Source organism: Syngnathoides biaculeatus, chromosome 17 (genome assembly GCF_019802595.1).
Source record: "Syngnathoides biaculeatus isolate LvHL_M chromosome 17, ASM1980259v1, whole genome shotgun sequence".
NCBI lineage: Eukaryota > Metazoa > Chordata > Actinopteri > Syngnathiformes > Syngnathidae > Syngnathoides > Syngnathoides biaculeatus.
The window spans coordinates 14,365,349-14,383,470 of NC_084656.1; the positions used below are offsets into that span (position 1 = coordinate 14,365,349).

The window sequence follows — 18,122 nt, forward strand, 5'->3', positions numbered from 1 at the left end:
CTTTGTTGACCTCTTTTTTTCTTTGTTTGTTAATTCTGTGTAGTCGTTCTCTCGGGACAGCCTTTTAGTCATGGTTTTTGGCTCTCTATTGGGTATTTGTACTCAATGTTTCGCATCCAGTTTCGGTTCAATAAATCCTTCTGATTACTCATCATTTGTTGAGTCTGCTCTGTAATCCATCCTTCAGCCGTTTGCTAACCATGATCGTTTTTGCAGCGCATGCAGTCAGCCAGTTGTCCCATAGGCACCAAGATAATGAATGTAATAAAAAAAATCCCTCTGCTTGTTTGTTTTATTACAGCATTGATATGTTTCATATCCTCTCAGTTACTGTCTGTCAGACTCGGACTAATCTTGTATTAACTCGTCAGACATGAAACACTGGCTTTTAAAAAATGCAATTATTCAAGTTGGCTTTTTGACTTTAAATCACGACATGACATACATTTCAAATTCCACGCTCATGCACTTGTATCCTCCGAAGTATTTTATTAGTGAAAAGGGAGAAAAGACAAAAGACATAAGAGTAAATGCCATGCATTTATTTTAGCACTGTGACATCCCTCACATGATCATGTGTCATGTCAATCATAATTAACTCACAAAGCAGACCTAGCTTAAAAACTTCATTACATGGCATAAACACAAATATGAAGTTCTTATAGTTGTTATGCTATTCGCACAGTCATTGTTTTAGCAATTGTGTGTGCATTAAAAACTTTCAAAGAAAGTTTAACATTTGTTGGATTGACCCATTTCACAACCACTTTTTCGATATTAACATCCCCGGCACATATGATCATAAATGTCTCAGTGGGTCTATGTCACAGTTATTCATCACCTTCTTGCACTCTAGTGGCACACTGCATGGAAGATGCCTTCACCTTGTCAAAATATAGGTCACAGCACAACAAGAACAAGTGTAATTATTGGCAATATATACAGTACAGTACATGTCACATGGGTCAGATTCTCATTCAAATAAATTGGAAAAACAAGGATATATGGATGAGAGGGAAGATAAAACAGTGTACATCTGAGGATACATGAATAAATATAGACTTGTAATGCATTTATAATTAATCAGACTAGTTGTATAGCAGCTCTATTACATATATTTCCTGTTTGATCGATGTTTTCTTGCCTGCAAGTTTCAAGTCCTCAAAGATGCTCATTTGCGATGAAAGTGTGCCTAGAACTGATTTGTGCATGAGCCTCGGTGTAGTGTGGTTAACAATGTGATAGCAAACACGATGCCATAACAGTAGCAAGAAACTCTCATAAAGACATAATGAGGCCCAAAGGAATTAACGCTTCAAGAGTAACAGCCTGTCAAAAGTAATGTACCCGCACGGAGAGGTTAGTTCAAGCCGGAGGGTCATTGAGTCTCGTGTTTATCATTTAAAAAGCGCGAGCAGCCACACACTTTATGTGCTTTTACTTCTTCAACACTCTAGGTTTTCAAAAGCTCTCTGATTGGCTTCCTTCCTCGGTCTTCGCTCCTGCTGTCACTCAATTCACACCAGTCAGCATACACGTTCTTTGTGTTGCTGTTGTTTTTTTGTTTTGTTTGTTTTGTTTTGGCTTCAGTATCACACTGAGGGGGGCCAGATGCTTGAACTGCTGTCCCTGCTTGCTTTATCCGGCCGCCATTTTCATTTTCTGTTGTGCTCATCACCCCGTAGAAACTAAGGTACATCCTCACCCTCCGCCTCTCACTTTTTCTACCGTGTGTGGTGCAGATTCCTGGACTATAGGGGAAGACGGATGTGCATGGCCGAACTATTGGGACGTGCAGCCAAGATGTAGATGGAACTCTCCCTTAGAAAGTCCGCCCACGAGACTGGCCTGTTGAATACAGACATTATTAATAACATTGGACCACTATTTCACTCAGTGACATGCTCAATCATTTACCAACCATTTTACTTGTGTCACAACTTTGGTGGATTAAAGTGCATCAATTAGAATTTTAAATGTATTTGAAAGGGCTCAATCACTTTCAGAATGTGCCATGAATGTATGAGAATGTGTTCTTTAAGACATCTCTACATACACTTGAGTTCATAAAAAAAATGAAAAAAACTATCTTAACTCGAGTCCTGAGTTATTAGATAGCAGTACATATGTAAAATAAAGTACTTTGGATGTTGGTGATCTATAGAAACATGCATGTGTTGAAATGTGTCAGCTTTTATTTAGTAAGCTTCAAAAAATACAAATGATTGATTTCTAGCAGCCACTGACTGCAAAGGTTTTCATCCAGGTATAAAAAAAATGGGTATAATCACAACCCAACCTCAGTTGTCCAAATTCTAAAGCTTAGTTTTATTTGAAATCCATTTTTGTGGTGTGTAACTGCTCCATAAGTCCTCTTTAAATATAAACTCACAGTCATCGAAGAAAAAGAAACGTGTTTGACAGTTTGAGTTTGATTTGGGAGTAGTTATTTTGGGAACTGTTTTTTTTTCTTCTTCTTCTTCTTCTTAAGAGCATCAAGACATATTTGCCTTCTTTTTCATTTGTGATCTGTCATACGCTACCGGTAAAACGTGTCAAACTGTCCTCTAATGAATATTTAACTTGACAACTTGAAAAACAGTGCACAGCTCCACTGAGAGGCATTTATTATATTTTGGTATTACTCCTGTGTACAGCTTCATGAGAGGGGAAAAATATCAGAAATACTTCCAGAATGATACAATGCAGCCCCCCCGTCATATCAATATATTGTTAAATTATTTTTCCCGCACTGTCAAAACAGAAAATAACTGCCTTCAGCTGTTGTTTTGGATGTCATTGGTGTTTTTAATCCTGTGTTACAGACTGTCTTTATCTTTTTGAGTGTGATGAAATCTTTTTGAAAGTCCACAAATTAAAAGAGTACAAACCGAATGTCATCAGTCTTGCTGTGTTCACTGCCAGAGCTGGTTGGACTGCTCTCACAAATGGGACCAACATGGCTTATACTTACACACACAAGCAAAACAAGACACAAAAACACATGCAGAAAAGTGATTATTCATTAGCACAGTCATCAGAGGATTCTTTTGTACTCAAATAAGAAGATGGAAAAAGAAACTGCAACATTCTTTCATATGAACTGTAATTGCAGTTTTCCTGTCCACAAATACTTGGAAAAAAAGTGGCCACAACTCATTTTAACAACAGAAATAATTCATTTGTAATGAATGTTGGTGAACTCACAAAATAAGCATGGAATAAGTTTTGGTATTGTGTTTAAATGCATTTACAGTCATATAAAAGAGTTTGAAACATTTATAGGAGGTTCTCAGTACTACAAAAAACTCCACCACAATTTGTTAAAGGGCTTTAGTGATTTGTTTTAAATGAACTAAATGTGTTTGAAGATAAGTGCTGATAACATGTGGAAAGACCTTAACAATTGAATACTAAATTGTTAAACACTTTGTCATTATTTTACTTGTCTGGTTTTTGGGACTATAGTGTTATTTAGTAATAACAGCTTTGCACATTTCAGCGACTGCAGCATTTAGTTAGTTAGCACGTGGACAGGCCTTGCAGTCATAGTTTGCAAGCCTGTCCACCGGCAGTGATGCTGTACATTAAGTCACTACACTTGGTTTTGTGCCACACAGTATGTGGATCCAAATAACAGAGAGACTTTAAGGAAAACTTAACCGTTTATTCAACACAGCGGTACACATTACGCAGCCTGCTTTTCACAATACAGAACACATACTGTGCAAAGTATTTGAGTGACAAGGGAAAGATGAGTGGGGCGTGTTTTCAGCACAGCGTCTGGGAGCTGTGAGGATTTCTCAGTTTCTCACCATTTTGCAGTCTGATTTCATAAACTATACTTAGTGATTTTGTTCAGCTTTGCTAAAATGTCTTTGTACCAATACAATGACAAAAATGATTGCTCTTTTTAATTAATTCAAATTTGGCAGACTTGTTCCCCACACACTCTTCTGTGTGACATTTTTGATTTTTTTTTTTACTTTGGCTTTAGGGGTTGCACCATACGTAGTGGTAACTTCAAACTTGTATATTCAACATGTCCTAATTCAAGAACTCTGTCAAGTGTCTACATGGCTTATTTTTAAGACAGCACAACCTCAATATTTAGATACTGTAAATCAAAATGAAACAAATATCACAAATCTATGTTAAAGTGACGGTAAAGTAAAAATGACAGAAAAAAAAGGTGCATAAAAAACAATATCAGGCCATAAATATTGTGACAAAAAATTCCCAAATAACCCAAATTTGTAGGAAAGCCAGAACATGATTGTCGATTACAAAAACAAACTACTTCGCCAACGGAGGAGTAAAATCATAATTATTATCAATATTTGTATGAAAAAAGACTTCTAGGCCAGACATAAAACAATTAAATAAACTGAGTCTGCCTTTTGCGTCACATGATGACGTATTATAATGACAAGATGTCACATGTCGGGACTGGCGTTATCCAAGAACACTGTTAATTGTTTACGTGACATGTTTTTTCTCTTTGTCTTGAGTTAACTACATTAATATTACATTTACAAAACCAAAAATATTTTTTTCAACCCATTTTTTTTCAAACCAGGTTACATAAACAGAGCAACATATTTTATCTAACTGAGTACCGGAGGTCTCCTGCATGTGCAGTATGAGTCATCACTATTATTTGAGGGGGGAGTCTGGATCGTCTGACCTTTTAAAAAATAAACAAACTCAATTTCACTATCAAATAGCAGCTCTGCAGTACAGCATCCAAAAGCAATATTTCTTTTTTTTTCCAAATTGCTCATTATTGAGGTTTAATTAGGTTGTACTATAATGTTATGTGTAGAACTAACGAGCGCTCATCTAATTTAGACTACCCACTTACAGTATATTAATAGACGGGGCATTTAATTCACATGTTTAGAGGCCAGACTCGAATCTTAAGTAAGACACAATCGAAAAAGGGCTCATCATGTGAAGGGCTCACACATCACGTTCAACTTCATTCCGGGGGTTGCTTGCGTCGCTGATTGCAGCGCGCTGGTCAAGAGTCTTAAATGGAAAGCTCATCTGAGCATGCATGATAAGTATTGTAGAGAGTGCTTAGGGTGCCGAAGTGATACAAAGGAGATGAGCAGTGCAGTGCTGAGTCACACTTACCCGCAATTCATGGGAGCGCAGAGTCCCATGAGTCTGTGCGGTTGGAATGTCACATGATGAACAGGTGAGTGGGATGGAATGGTGCAACATGTGAAATAAGACAGAAGACGGGGATGAAGCGCATGCGAGTTTGTCTCAGTAGTGGAAGCGTTTTTATCCAAGGATCAATTCCAAGTACTTCAAAAGATACACTAAAAGGTTCCTTCTTCACAGTGAATACTTTTTAAGGGCAATGTAAATATTTTATATGTTGTTGATAATAATGTACATAATTTAAAACGTTTTAGAATGTAAGTAATGCATTATTGCTTTTTTCCCACTGCTGACATACAGGCAATAAAACAGCTAAAAGTGAGATCAAGCAATTAGAGACTGTCAGATATGATAATCATACATATGCACTGCTGTTGTATCATCGCCCTTTGGGTAGCAATGTGACAAATGTGCAGTCTTCCGTCACAAATACGGAGTTCATATTGCACAATATCGAGCATGTTTACTGAAAGCGCTTTGAGCCAAATGAGTGAAGAATCAATGCAGTTGGGATGAATTCATCAGTGGCCATACTACCAAGTCTCTTCCAGTCCAGTCCACATGTTGTGTTTTAAAACATTTTAAAACAGCCTCGCCGAAAGACTTTCGATAATCTACTCTTCAGATTTATTAGTCCAATTTCTTTGCATTTGACGTCAGTGATGGTGGGAATATGATACTGAATGGTTGTCTGTCTCTAAATGTGCCGAGCGACCAGTCTAGAGTGTAGTCCAAAAGTCAGGTGGGATAGGCTCTGGCTCCTAGTTACCCTGAATGGGATAAGAATTACATGATAAAAATTGGATTGATTGATAATTACTTAATAGTGCCTGTCAAGGGATGCACTGACACTTAACACTAACCCAAGGGGATGATTAACCACTACAAATGTTTCAATTCTTGAAGATAAGTGCATTGCTAAAGGTGGAAATATTGTATTCACAAGGGCTTTACTAGTAAGAACGAATCATGGTTCAAAAAAAATGTTTCACACACAAACGCGGTTGTTGAACATTAAAATATGTACAGTCAGAGGAACAGCTTTTCTAATGAATGCTTCACACATGAGATGCTGAACATTAACAACTCATCTGCATGGTTTTGTTGTCATTCTTGTTTTTTTAACTCACTGATTTCAAAGAGTTTGCAAGAAAATATGAAATGCCCCAAAAAATAAAAAGTCGAAAAAGACATACTTTGTCCAATATGTACCTTGTCATTTTGGGTTGTTAGACTCCCAAACTATTTAGTTTTTCAGGTTCCATCACAATATTCCATAACCCCAGATAATCACTTTGAAAATGAGAAAAAAAACTAATTGTTTTTCTTTTTTCCAAAGAGTGTTTTCTCAGCAGCATATTTGCAAAACCCATTTTCATAAAGAAGAAGAAGCATGTGGTCATCTGACCTCACAGAGAAATTGCACAGAAGGTCATAAAAACGAACAAGGCATGCTGAATGGAAAACAAAGACTTTGGACACTGATCTATGAACATTTATCACGCTGAGTCATTTTCAGCAGCCTGCATGCTTCATAATCCTCATTGTTTTGTTTTTTGTAAATGAATGGTAACCTCTTCACAATGATTCAAATTTGAAATAGTAATAGAGGATGTTCCAAAAATGCATGTCTTTCAGTTCCATGAGACATTAAAGCTCTCACAGACCGCCACACCGCTTCAAGTATTGGGTGTCGTCTTATGTGTCTAGTAAATGGATATTTATAAAATGTCACACTGAATCAAGCTGGCATGCAGGTGGCTACCACAATAGTTTCAGTAATGTAAGTGCATTAGTAAAGGTTGGAAATATTTAACACGAGATGATTTGTGTGGTCAAAACTAGTTTACTACTACAAGATTTGGTATTTTGAGTTGTTAAAAATGAATTGCTTGCTTGTTTTTCTTGATATTATTGCTCAAAATCTAGGGCGCTGAGCTGGATATTCCATCCATCCATCCAGCCATCCATCCATCCATTTTCTTAGCCACTTTTCCTTACAAGGGTCGCGGGGAGTGCTGGAGCCTATCTCAGCTGTCAACAGGCAGGAGGCGGGTTACACCCTGAACTGGTTGCCAGGCAATCAGAGGGCACACAGAGACAAATAGCCGCACTCACAATTGCACCTCGGAGCAATTTGGAGTGTGCAATTAATGTTGCATGTTTTTGGGATGTGAGAGGAAACCGGAGCGCCCGGAGGAAACCCACGCAGCCACGGGGAGAACATCCAAAGTCCACACAGACGGGTCCGGGATTGAACCTGGGACCTCAGAAGTGTGAGGCCAACGCTTACCAGCTGATCCACTGTGCTGCTAGCTGGATATTATGTCAATATCTTAGTTTGTGATTAGTGCACTTGACATTTCTGCCTGTAATGAAGAGCTTTTTGTTCTGTTCAATAAAAACTGGGATCTCAAAGAGGCATGACCTTGCTGTGATATATTTTGTACACATAAGAGTTGTGATTGTGGTGTGATTAAATTATTAATGAGATGATGTCTTCTTATCAAGTATTACAGTGTTTTAACTCATCAGGAATGATTGTGCTTTTGTATTTTATAAACAAGAGACAAAAGCATTTAAGCACATAATGCATTGATTGAATATCAGTTAGAATTTTTACCCTGTCAATAATGATCGATTTACTAAACAGGTAAATGTTAAACACAATAAAGTTAAAACTAACAATAACACATTTAACAATAAGCATCACAGAACAACACAGCATATTACTTAGTCATCTCTAGACAAACTGGGACACAATTATCTAATGCTGGGATGAAATACTGTGGCCTCCAAAAACTACTCCAAATCAGCATTTAAAATGAATAATTTTAAATTTTGTGTGCATTTGCGTTGCCTCACCTCACATTGCAGGACTGCGAGTCTTTGCTGAGTTTATTGAACCAGGACTGCTGGGCGTGGCGACATTCTGCCCTTGTGATCAAGCCATCCTCATCCAAATCTAGACCCAGGAAAACCAACCGAGCAGCGTCTCGTTCCTTCCCGGTCAGCAGGCGCACAAGTGAATTCTAGGGGAATCGAATAATATGGTGAATCAGATAATGCCATGACCTACTGTCCGTACAGTATATGCAGAATCAGAAGTCTCGTCTCACTTGGGAATTTCCAGGGACTTTAAAAATGATAAGAAAAAGCCATCCCTCCATGCATCTATCCTTTACCTAATGTATGTAATCTGGAGTTTACCTAAAATGACTTTCAGTCAATCAGTGGGCAAAATTACACACATTCCACCAGAAAATTCACATCTCACCGTCACTGATATGGATTTGATTCACCACTTGGGTTGCATTCACCACCACAATTATTTCAATTACCGTCATTTTATTTCCTCAAACGGTGTTCCTTTAATAGACGCCAATCCCTAAAGAAGCTCAGGGAGGCAGAAATGGCCTAATAGCAAATGTGTTTTGTTTAGGGTTGTTTTTTTTCCCCTTTATTTTTCCACAGCGGAACATTTTTCTCTGAAATAAATCACATTTATCAGTAGCCCTATACTGGATACTAACTTGATATTCTTCAATGTGGCCACAGTCTTATTGGCCATGTCACAGTTCATCTTCCATCGACATCGCTCTCTGCGAAAGTCTTCAGCAAAGGCATTGACAAATTTACACAAATCCCTGCCTTGACATCCCGAAACATTGGATTAAATCTGTTTTTGGAGGCTTTCAAAATCACAATCACACTATTCTTGGCTCCATCTTCACTGTTGTTGTTTTGAACGTGCTAATGTTATAATTGTAAGATGGCTTAAACTGTTTTGGTGAGGGCTAGACTGGCAAAACACGAGGTACCCTTGTTCCATGTGAAAAAAAAAGTGTCCAATTTCGCAGTGCAATATTGGATATTACAAGGTCCTCACAGACCAGTCACTTTTTTTGTAAGTGAAGCAACCTTCTATTTAAATAATAATAAGCACCTTGGATAGTAACAGTATTTCTTTAATAACTATTGTCTATTGTGTCAGTAGTTGCTTTCTTTGAGTAATTTTCTCTATGTATTTTGTGCTATTACTTTTCTTTGACAATTTGTGGTAGATTGGTTGTTGATTGTGTTTGCTGAAGCACTAAACGTAACATAATAATTTCATAACTGATGATAGCTTCACTCGTAAAAGGATCCAGATGGTTCTTCAGAGTTGTGACTGGAACATTGCTAATAAGTAGCCTTTAATATCAAATGACCAATCCCCAAATGGACGACATTCTTTTTTACCTCGGTGCGAAACTTTCTCAAAACTGCCAATGATTCAAAGTAGAGAAAGTCGGACCACTCAATGTGACCCTTCTTCTCAGGGTCCAGGGCCCCAAACTGAGCAAGGACTTCTTCCTCCTGCTCATCGGTCAGGTCCTTATCGAACTGCTGCTTGGATACAAAGTGATGGTACTGCAGCAACTCGTCTGACACCAGGCACGACTCTACAGCGACAAGGCATAATTAATCAGATACTGTACACCTTCATTAGTCCCTGAGCACATTTCTCCAATTATAATAAACCTGCCGTGACACTTTTTAGACAATTGAAAGCCCTCCCCCTCTTGTCTCAAGAAAAGCTCTACCGATCTTTAAGGATAATGAGACCGAGACCAATTAATGTCATTGTTTGACTGTTAAAAAAAAAAAATCAAGCAGTAAATACCATTTTAAGATAAATCTTCCTCATTCCTATAAAAGTGATTGAAATTCTAGCCCATCAGTCTTCTTTATTAAAAAAAAAAGTCTTGATGCAACTGACGCCACCCTCATAAATAAGTTGTCACATGCCATATGTTGCCCAGTTTTTTCAGAGTTATTCAGTGACTTACCTGGAATGATCTTACACTGCTTAAAGGTCTCCATAAGGCTGTACATTTCTTCCTCCGTAAGCATTAAATTCAAATTGTCCTGCAAGAAACAGAGACACAGGCAGGATTATTTTTGTGGTTAATTGGCAAATTGGGTCAGTTCTTTTATAGATCACAGCAATTAAAAGTGCTTTACGCGTCACTCGAAACATGATTATAATAAGACAATGATTGTGTCTAACTAAAAGAAAAGATGAGCTGTAAGTTATATTTAGACATTTAAATTCTTTGCTATGGCTGCTCAGTAAGTAGTTCCAGAACGGAACGGTGTTTTATGAACAGCAGGGGTGTCAGATACTTAAAAAAGCCAAGATGAAGATGAAGGAACAAGGTGTAATGTGGTCTAGCCTTGTGGTTTAATTCTCTCCCTGAGGTCTAAATCAAATATGTGCAACATTATTCAGAAGAATGAACAAAAAAGGGCTTGGGCAGCAGCAAATAAATTTGTCACATAGAATAATAAATGCACTACTTGAGCTGTATAGTCAAGATGATGAAAAGAATTGCTAATCCACCATCCATTAGCCTGTGTACAGTGATTCCAATGCTTTCTGCATCACAGCTCCAGACAAATCCTTAATATTTTAAGTAGCTGAGCTCTTTTAGGCAGGTGCAAGGAATCAGCTGCTGCAATGCCACATATCGATCGAAAGGCTGTGTCTGTGCCTGGAATTAAAATACGAGGCATGAGATGCTCTAATGAGTAAAACAATAATTAATTATTGCCGTATTTTGATATATTGCAATTACCTTCAACCAATATTGGGAAATGGGAAGTCGTGAAAGATGGCAGCAATGCATCCTGAGAAAAATGTGAAAAGAAGACCACATTGGCCTTCAAATGTAGCCTCAGTAGCCACTAAAAATAGACAGCCACTTTTAGGTAAAGGCTAAGATCATTTTCAACATTTTGACCAAACGTAAAAATTCTCCATTGTGAAATCACAATTGGATGTCTAAAAATGGATGACTACGTCTTGCTGATCTCCCATTGTTGCAATTCAGTTATTATTCAAACACTACAGTGAAGTGCAAGGTCGCACAGTTAAAACCTTTCTAGAGTGATGATGATGATGATGATGATAAACCCTTTGCATTCTTATTGGCTGCCATTCATTCGACTGTCTTCTTTGAGGTCTTCATGTCCAGCAAATTCCTCCATCCATCAATTATTTGAGCTGTCTATCCTCACAAGGGTCATTGGAGTGCCAGCGTCTATTCCATTGGACAGGGGGCGGGGTACACCCTGAACTGGTTGCCAGCCAATCGCACAGCATATATAAACATACAACCATTCCCACTCGCAGTCACACCTACAGGGAATTTAGAGTCTTCAATGAAGGCATGTTTTTGGGATGTGGGAATATATATATATATATATCCATCCATCCATTTTCTGAGCCACATATATATTTCTTTTTTGCTACACTATAAATGCTTTCTATCCTCCCTCTTTGTCACTGTGACACCAATGTCTTCCGGTCTGCATTCCTCTATTCAACAAAAGACAGAGGACCTTTCAGGGTCTTTTCGCAGAGTGTCTGGACCCCCCTTAAACCGCCTCTCTGAGTGTGTTTGGCATTTGGTTTAATTTCCCAGTGCTGATGGAGCACAGCAAAGTCTGTACTTCACAGTGAAGGGTTCTTGAGCAGGCCTCTTGCAGGAATTAAAACGGGCTACATTTTTCTAGCAGGGCCACGAGAAAGCCATTGCTTTCGGCATATAACCTAAATATGTTTCATTGCTCCAAAATAAAATGGTAAGTCCTTCAGAACTTTACTTTCAAAGCCCATGGCCTTTGATTTCATAAGCTGCGATGACACATACTGGATGCATCCTTTTTTAGATTGATTGGAAGTCATAGTAATGAAGCTGTACCTTCAGTCCAGATATTTAGCAATGATAACCACTCACAAATACGTACCAATATCGGTGTTTATTGAAATGTCAAGCATGTTATCAAATGTATTAAAGACCATATTAGTGTGTGGGTTAAGGAATTGATTAAAGGTCAAATGCCTTAATTTTATTTCATCTTATTCATAATGTCTGGTGTCCTTTAATTTGGTTTGCAAACTAATTTGTTTTGAAAATGCCCAGGATGCCCATTTTCAAGCTATTCTGTTTGATATTTACGGCAATCAACAGAGACTGTGGGATTTCTCACAAACATTCATTATGCATTGAAATTTGTCTTTATGTAGCATGGCAGCAGTCATCAAGGTACACATACTGTCCGCGGTGAAACAACTGATCTAGTTTAGACATTTAGGAAATAAATTCCTCTTATTCTCACCACTGAAATTTTGAAAATCTATATACCGAATGTGACCATTGCTCTGCTTTTTTTTCCCCCCTTGTACATAGATATCATGCAGATGTGGATTATGGACTCTGCATGATGGCTTGACAGAGCAAGGATTTTCGCTGATCATATTTTAGATTGTTTCACGTATCCAAGGGCCGGTTCCTTATTAAATAAAGTCCTTGTGCTTTTACGATCGGCAAGGACAAGAAGAAAACACTTCAAATAAATTCCATGCATCCTTAGTGTCCTTGCATTCTTTTGAAAATGAAAAAATTACATTGCTTACACAATAGTAGCAACTCCAGCCAGGAACTGTGTGAGCGGTGTCTCTCATTTCCTGCAAGGCTTCAGCGCGCAGGTAGCCCAACTCCCTCAGGCAGCCATCATGGAACACTCGAGTGCAGATCCTGCACGGGTAAAGGTCGTCGGCGGTCCAGACCTCACATACGTCACACATCTCATCACTAGGCGGCTGAAGATGAAGAGAAATTGGTTGTGAAATAATCCAAAAAGTACAAGTCAGGATTTGGTTCATTATAATACTTTTTAGGATACACAAATGGAAGCTTACCGGTGGGATTCTAACCGAATATGTACATTTATTTCCTTCCCGTTATCTCAGAATTTTCTATCCTATTTCTATGTCAGTGTCATATTGAGAAGATGAAGCTGCCAAAAAAAGACTTGTGAGATAGTAGAGGTGTACCTTACTGTACTTAGGGGTGGGGAAAGTTGTGCTCAAAGGCAACTTTTGAGTTTGAAATGGACAAATGAGCCAAGTAATTGGTAGATGAAATACAAAAAAAAGGTCAAATTTATTGTAAATATATAAAATAGTGGAGGAACGGTGGATGCCTAGTTAACACATCGGCCTCACAATTCTGAGAACCAGGGCTCAAATCCCCATCATCACCTGTGTGGAGTTTGCATGTTCGAGGCATGGCAGGTTGATTGAAGACTCTAAATTGCCCGTAGCTGCGAATGGTTGTCAAATAGATTTGATAGATTGCATAGGTTTGAGGCTTGTTTCTCCAACATTTTCATCCCCAAGCCAAGTCCTTGCAATTTTAATTAGTTTACCTGCCCTGCATGAATAATAGCAAATAATGGAAAAGATTGGTTAGTAAATATTTTAATCCTGTTAGTTAGATGGCTAATTAGATAGTAATGATGTGTTCCTTTGTGTACTTCCTGCTGCCACCATTAACATCCAAAAGCCATTGGGCTCTCTCACTCATGAAAATAACCACATGATCTTTTGCGATTTTAAAAGCAAAAATAAAATTATAAACCCATTTGATCTCCTCTCAAATGCCACAGCACCAGTTTCAGGGCTTTGACAACATCACCTCTGACTCTTCATGTGACCTTACTCGAAAAAATACCACTACTGTCTTCATTAAAATGGTATCTAATATTTTACTGGAGGACTGCAATTGTATAGGAGCTCATTTGACAAGAAACACATATGCGAATATCATTTGGTAACCATGGGAACACACATGCCCATCAAAATGTGAACGCTGGGATTTTCGTTGAGTTATGAGCCAGTCAAGCTTCTGCTGAACAGTGTTGTGTTATGACTTGTGCTGTGGAAACGTTGGTTGTTGGTTGATTTTCCCTCAGTAATCCTTTGGGTAACTCGACTGCAGTGGAATAGTACAAATATGCCAAACGGAGTCTCAGTCTGTGTGGACAGAAGGGCGAGCTTTGAAGACTGGCGGATCCTCTTCAAGATTTACAATGGAGCCCCCCCCCCAAAAAAAAAATCATGGGAAATTGGAACGTAATTGCTGAAGAGATTACAGCAATTCTCTTCCTGCTGTTGAGGTGTCACTCAGCTATGTGCCAAATTTTCAAGCATCCGAATCACTCGAATGTCCTTGACTTCTGTTTGTGCCCAGCTGGGGACGAGCTTCAAAAAGGTGTGTTGAGAGGATACAATTTTGAATTAAGCCTTTATTAGTCTCACAATCAGGATATTTGGTTAGAGAGTAGCAGAACAAAACAAGAATATACAAAACAGTAATTACACTTTTCATACTTGTGTATCATCAGCCAAAGTTAAGCCTGAGTGATTTACGGTTATTGTTTTAATATTACCAACATTTTTTATTTTTGAGGTACCTGTCCACCAATGAAATATGAAATTACACAACAATGTAAATAACATTAGCTGTTAAGTTATGAAAATATACATGTAAGTTAGCCATTCTGTGTTTTGCCAGATTGTGATGTTACAGTTCGGTAAATTTATGTAAACCACTCCCACACCTAGGACCACACCCTCAAAAAAAATATTTTCAGCAACACCAGAATAATAGGGTGAAAGGTTAAGTTTAATTCCTGATCCTTAGGTCACATTTACTGTAAGTGTTCATTCCTGTTTGACTTTTACTTCCTTGTAGTTTCAACTTCACGTGGGGGAAGCTATGTTCAAAATGAACCAAATGAATCTTAGGTGTAGCAATTCAAAATGGATTGTTTTTCATGATAGATTTTCCAGTGTATTATCACAACCAGAATAACATATTGCAAATTCAGGAAAAGGGGGCAACTTTCCCACAGTGAGAGCCACATTTGTTCGACTTAACATGACAAGATATCCAATTATTTGTCATTAATTACAGACTAAAACTATGCCAAGTGTCTTGTGGTCTAGACAGGCTCTGTGTGGGAAAGCTTTAATCTTTCACTGTCTCTTTTCAAAATTCTTGTTTTATTAATCCCAGCCCCCAGAGACTTCTCTGAACAGTGTTTATTCTTGAGAAGGCACTACGTCCTTTAATAGTGTCGGTGCCCCTGTGAACTCCACTCTTTTTACCCACTGCATTTTAGCATGCAGGTCATCTTCCCAAGATGAATTAAGCAACCCACGCCCAGGACGCTTTGTGTGAAGCGTCGTTGTGCACATGCAGGTCTCACGTGCAGGTTTACTCTTTGAAGATCTTTTTAAACTTTTTAACTTTCTCATACTCTCCAACAACGATGAGACACGAGCATAACATGTCCTTGATGAATGGTTTGGAACTTCGACAGGGAAAGCAGATCATTTGCTGCTGTTGCCATGGAGACTGACATCGTACAAATACCTCTTTAATCCTATGGTTTGGGGATTTATTGTGTGTAGACTAAAGTCATTTTATATCTTCAGTACTTTCATGCACACCCTGTAGTGATTTAATTGATATATCGATTGGATAGATGCTCTTGCCGTCAAGTGTTACCTGCTCTTTTTTTGCCAGCTCCACTTCTAAAGGCTGATCGTCATCTGCTTCCCTTTTGGGCCGCACATAAGCAGGCGGTGTAAGCTGATGACTCTTTTCCAGATCTTCAGGCTCCACTCCTTTCCCGTCTCGTAACCTGGACCAGGCCTCTTGGTTGACCGAGGCCGAGGCCTGCTGGGCGGCGGACAGACCGCTGCCACTTTCCGTTTCCCCACCTTCTCCTTCCTCGGTGTTCTTCTCCTCAGTTACGGTTGAGGTTTTTGCCAGCACGTCACCGTCCTCCGCCTCTCCCTCCGCCTGCTTGGCAAGTGCTGCTCGGTCCTTGATGCCTGACTGGAAGGCTGAGACCACAGCGGTGCACCTTTGCACCTTGTCCACCTGCTGCTTCTTTGACATGAGTACACCCATGGCTGCAGCAGATGGAGAGAGGAAGGAACAGGGGACACTTGCATGAGTACTGTGAATAAGCCCGAGGGGGTTCATATAGTAAATCCATCTGTTATCCGTTCAAAACATACTTCCCCATCATCTTTCCTCTATTCCACTATGATTCCCCCACTCGGTTATATCCGAGTTTTTCATTTCCTGCCCTTAGAAGCCAAAAAAAAAATGCACAAATATATTTTCTTGCAGCAGTATCATGCTGTCCGCCCCAGATTGCGTCTTTCTTTTTAAAGAAGACTGAAAGCAATAGCCGTACATATTTTAGATCAGGGGTGTCAAAGTCATGTTTGTCACGGGGCGGATGATAGTATGGTTTCTCTTGGAGGGCTGTTATGGCTGTGAATCCATCTGAATGTATGATTGCCACATATTATTACATATACACAAATTGATGGATAACTACTTTTGAAATTAGAAGCTAAAAAAAACTGTTTGTTTGAATATCAGTATTATTTAACTTATTTTAAAAAAGGATCATAACAAACAAAATGATTGCTTGCTCTCAATGTTTTTTAAAGCGAATACAATTTGCAATTTTGGTTTTTTGATGGGAAACAAGAAGTGGATGCACATGATTTTGTTTCGTTGGCAAAATGATGTGGCGGGACGAATTTGGCCCCTGGGTCACATGATATCTGTGTTTTAGATGGTAATGGATTGATCAATAGAAGTAGTATTCATCCATCCATCCATCCATCTATTTTCTTTGCTGCTCATCCTCATGGGGGTCGTGGGGAGTGCTGGAGCCTATCCCAGCTGTAAACGGGCAGGAGGCGGGGTACACCCTGATATGGTTGCTAGCCAATCACAGGGCACATCGAGACAAACAGCCGCACTCCCAATCACACATAAGGGCAATTTAGAGTGTCCAATTAATGTTGCATGTTTTTTGGATGTGGGAGGAAACCGGAGTGCCTGGAGGAAACCCACGCAGGGGACCACAGAACTGTGAGGCCAACACTTTACCAGCTGAGCCACTGTGCCTAGATGTAGTATTCTCAACAAAAACAAGCAGTTCTATTCCTGAGCAGCTTGTTTTTAAGTGAATTAACTCGGGATTTGTATAAAAATATCTGGATGACAACTGAAAAACAATGACAGAACAAATATTTGAAATACTTCATCACTCATCTGACAACACAAATAAATAGCACATTAACAATATCAATCATCAATATCAATAGTTATAATATATAGTTATCAATAGCAGATTTTGTGAAACAGTTTATATTCTGATTCCATTCCTACCATCGTTGACATGCCTTTGGAAAAATAAACTTAATCTGTCCTACATCTTAAGTCTCTAAAAGTGCTTGCTATTTTACAAATTATCTCTTCAGGATCTAATGACACATTATCACGCTTTCAGCTTTGAAGGTCACGCCCAGTACACTCTTGTCATTATTGGATAAGAGCTGCCTGTGATACTCTTAAGATTTCCAATCCGTTATTCATTTAAGATAATTCTTCCATTTCAAACACTTTTATTCGCACATAAAGTGATACCCATAAATAACCTGGAGCAGTTTCATTTGATGTGTTCCTTCCTCAAAGTCATTTCCAACTGGACAGAGGATACTGCTGATGTGCCCTTCTCAACTATCTTCAACCTGGAGGTCAAAGTAGGTAAACTGACTTCCATGGTGAAGACAGCGATTTTATCAGAGTAAAGTAAATCCCAGGAGGGAAAACCTTTGCCCCTCTGTTTTTTTTAACTATGCAGAATACTACGGGGGACAACAGGGGCAAAAGCCCTAAAAGTGGCCATATGCTGCATAGCAGGAAACACACAAGCACATGAAAAAACTACAAAAGAAAAATGCTGCACGCTCATGCTACACAACCGTCTGTCTACCAGCCCAATAGGGGCGCGACATCTGGGACGGACCAGTCCTGTGAGACCTGAGGCACCACCGCAGGCATGTAGAGGTCAATACAACCTGAGCATTTTGATCTCCATCCCAAAGATGACGCAAAACTAGGGAGGGGACACTAAATATTGTGCTGCATATGGTTCAATGCTGTACAATTCTGGCATGTGAATGTATGGAGTCAGTTTCACACATATATATGCACACAAAGATAGCTAGCTAGCTAGCT

General features: G+C 38.9%; 1 protein-coding gene across 1 annotated transcript in view; it reads right to left on the reverse strand.

Annotated features, from left to right (window-relative positions):
* Positions 1 to 558: 558 nt before the first annotated feature.
* Positions 559 to 18,122, reverse strand: part of phf24 (PHD finger protein 24) — a 39,932-nt gene continuing 22,368 nt past the window's right edge. Inside the window, exons 2-9 of the mRNA XM_061802151.1 lie at positions 15,579 to 15,988; positions 12,638 to 12,823; positions 10,005 to 10,083; positions 9,415 to 9,617; positions 8,038 to 8,204; positions 5,140 to 5,172; positions 2,892 to 2,969; positions 559 to 1,848 (exon numbers count right to left, since the gene is read on the reverse strand). Of these exons, the coding sequence (XP_061658135.1) occupies positions 1,752 to 1,848; positions 2,892 to 2,969; positions 5,140 to 5,172; positions 8,038 to 8,204; positions 9,415 to 9,617; positions 10,005 to 10,083; positions 12,638 to 12,823; positions 15,579 to 15,986 (1,251 nt within the window). The 5' untranslated portion in view covers positions 15,987 to 15,988 and the 3' untranslated portion in view covers positions 559 to 1,751. The remainder of the gene's footprint in view (positions 1,849 to 2,891; positions 2,970 to 5,139; positions 5,173 to 8,037; positions 8,205 to 9,414; positions 9,618 to 10,004; positions 10,084 to 12,637; positions 12,824 to 15,578; positions 15,989 to 18,122) is intronic.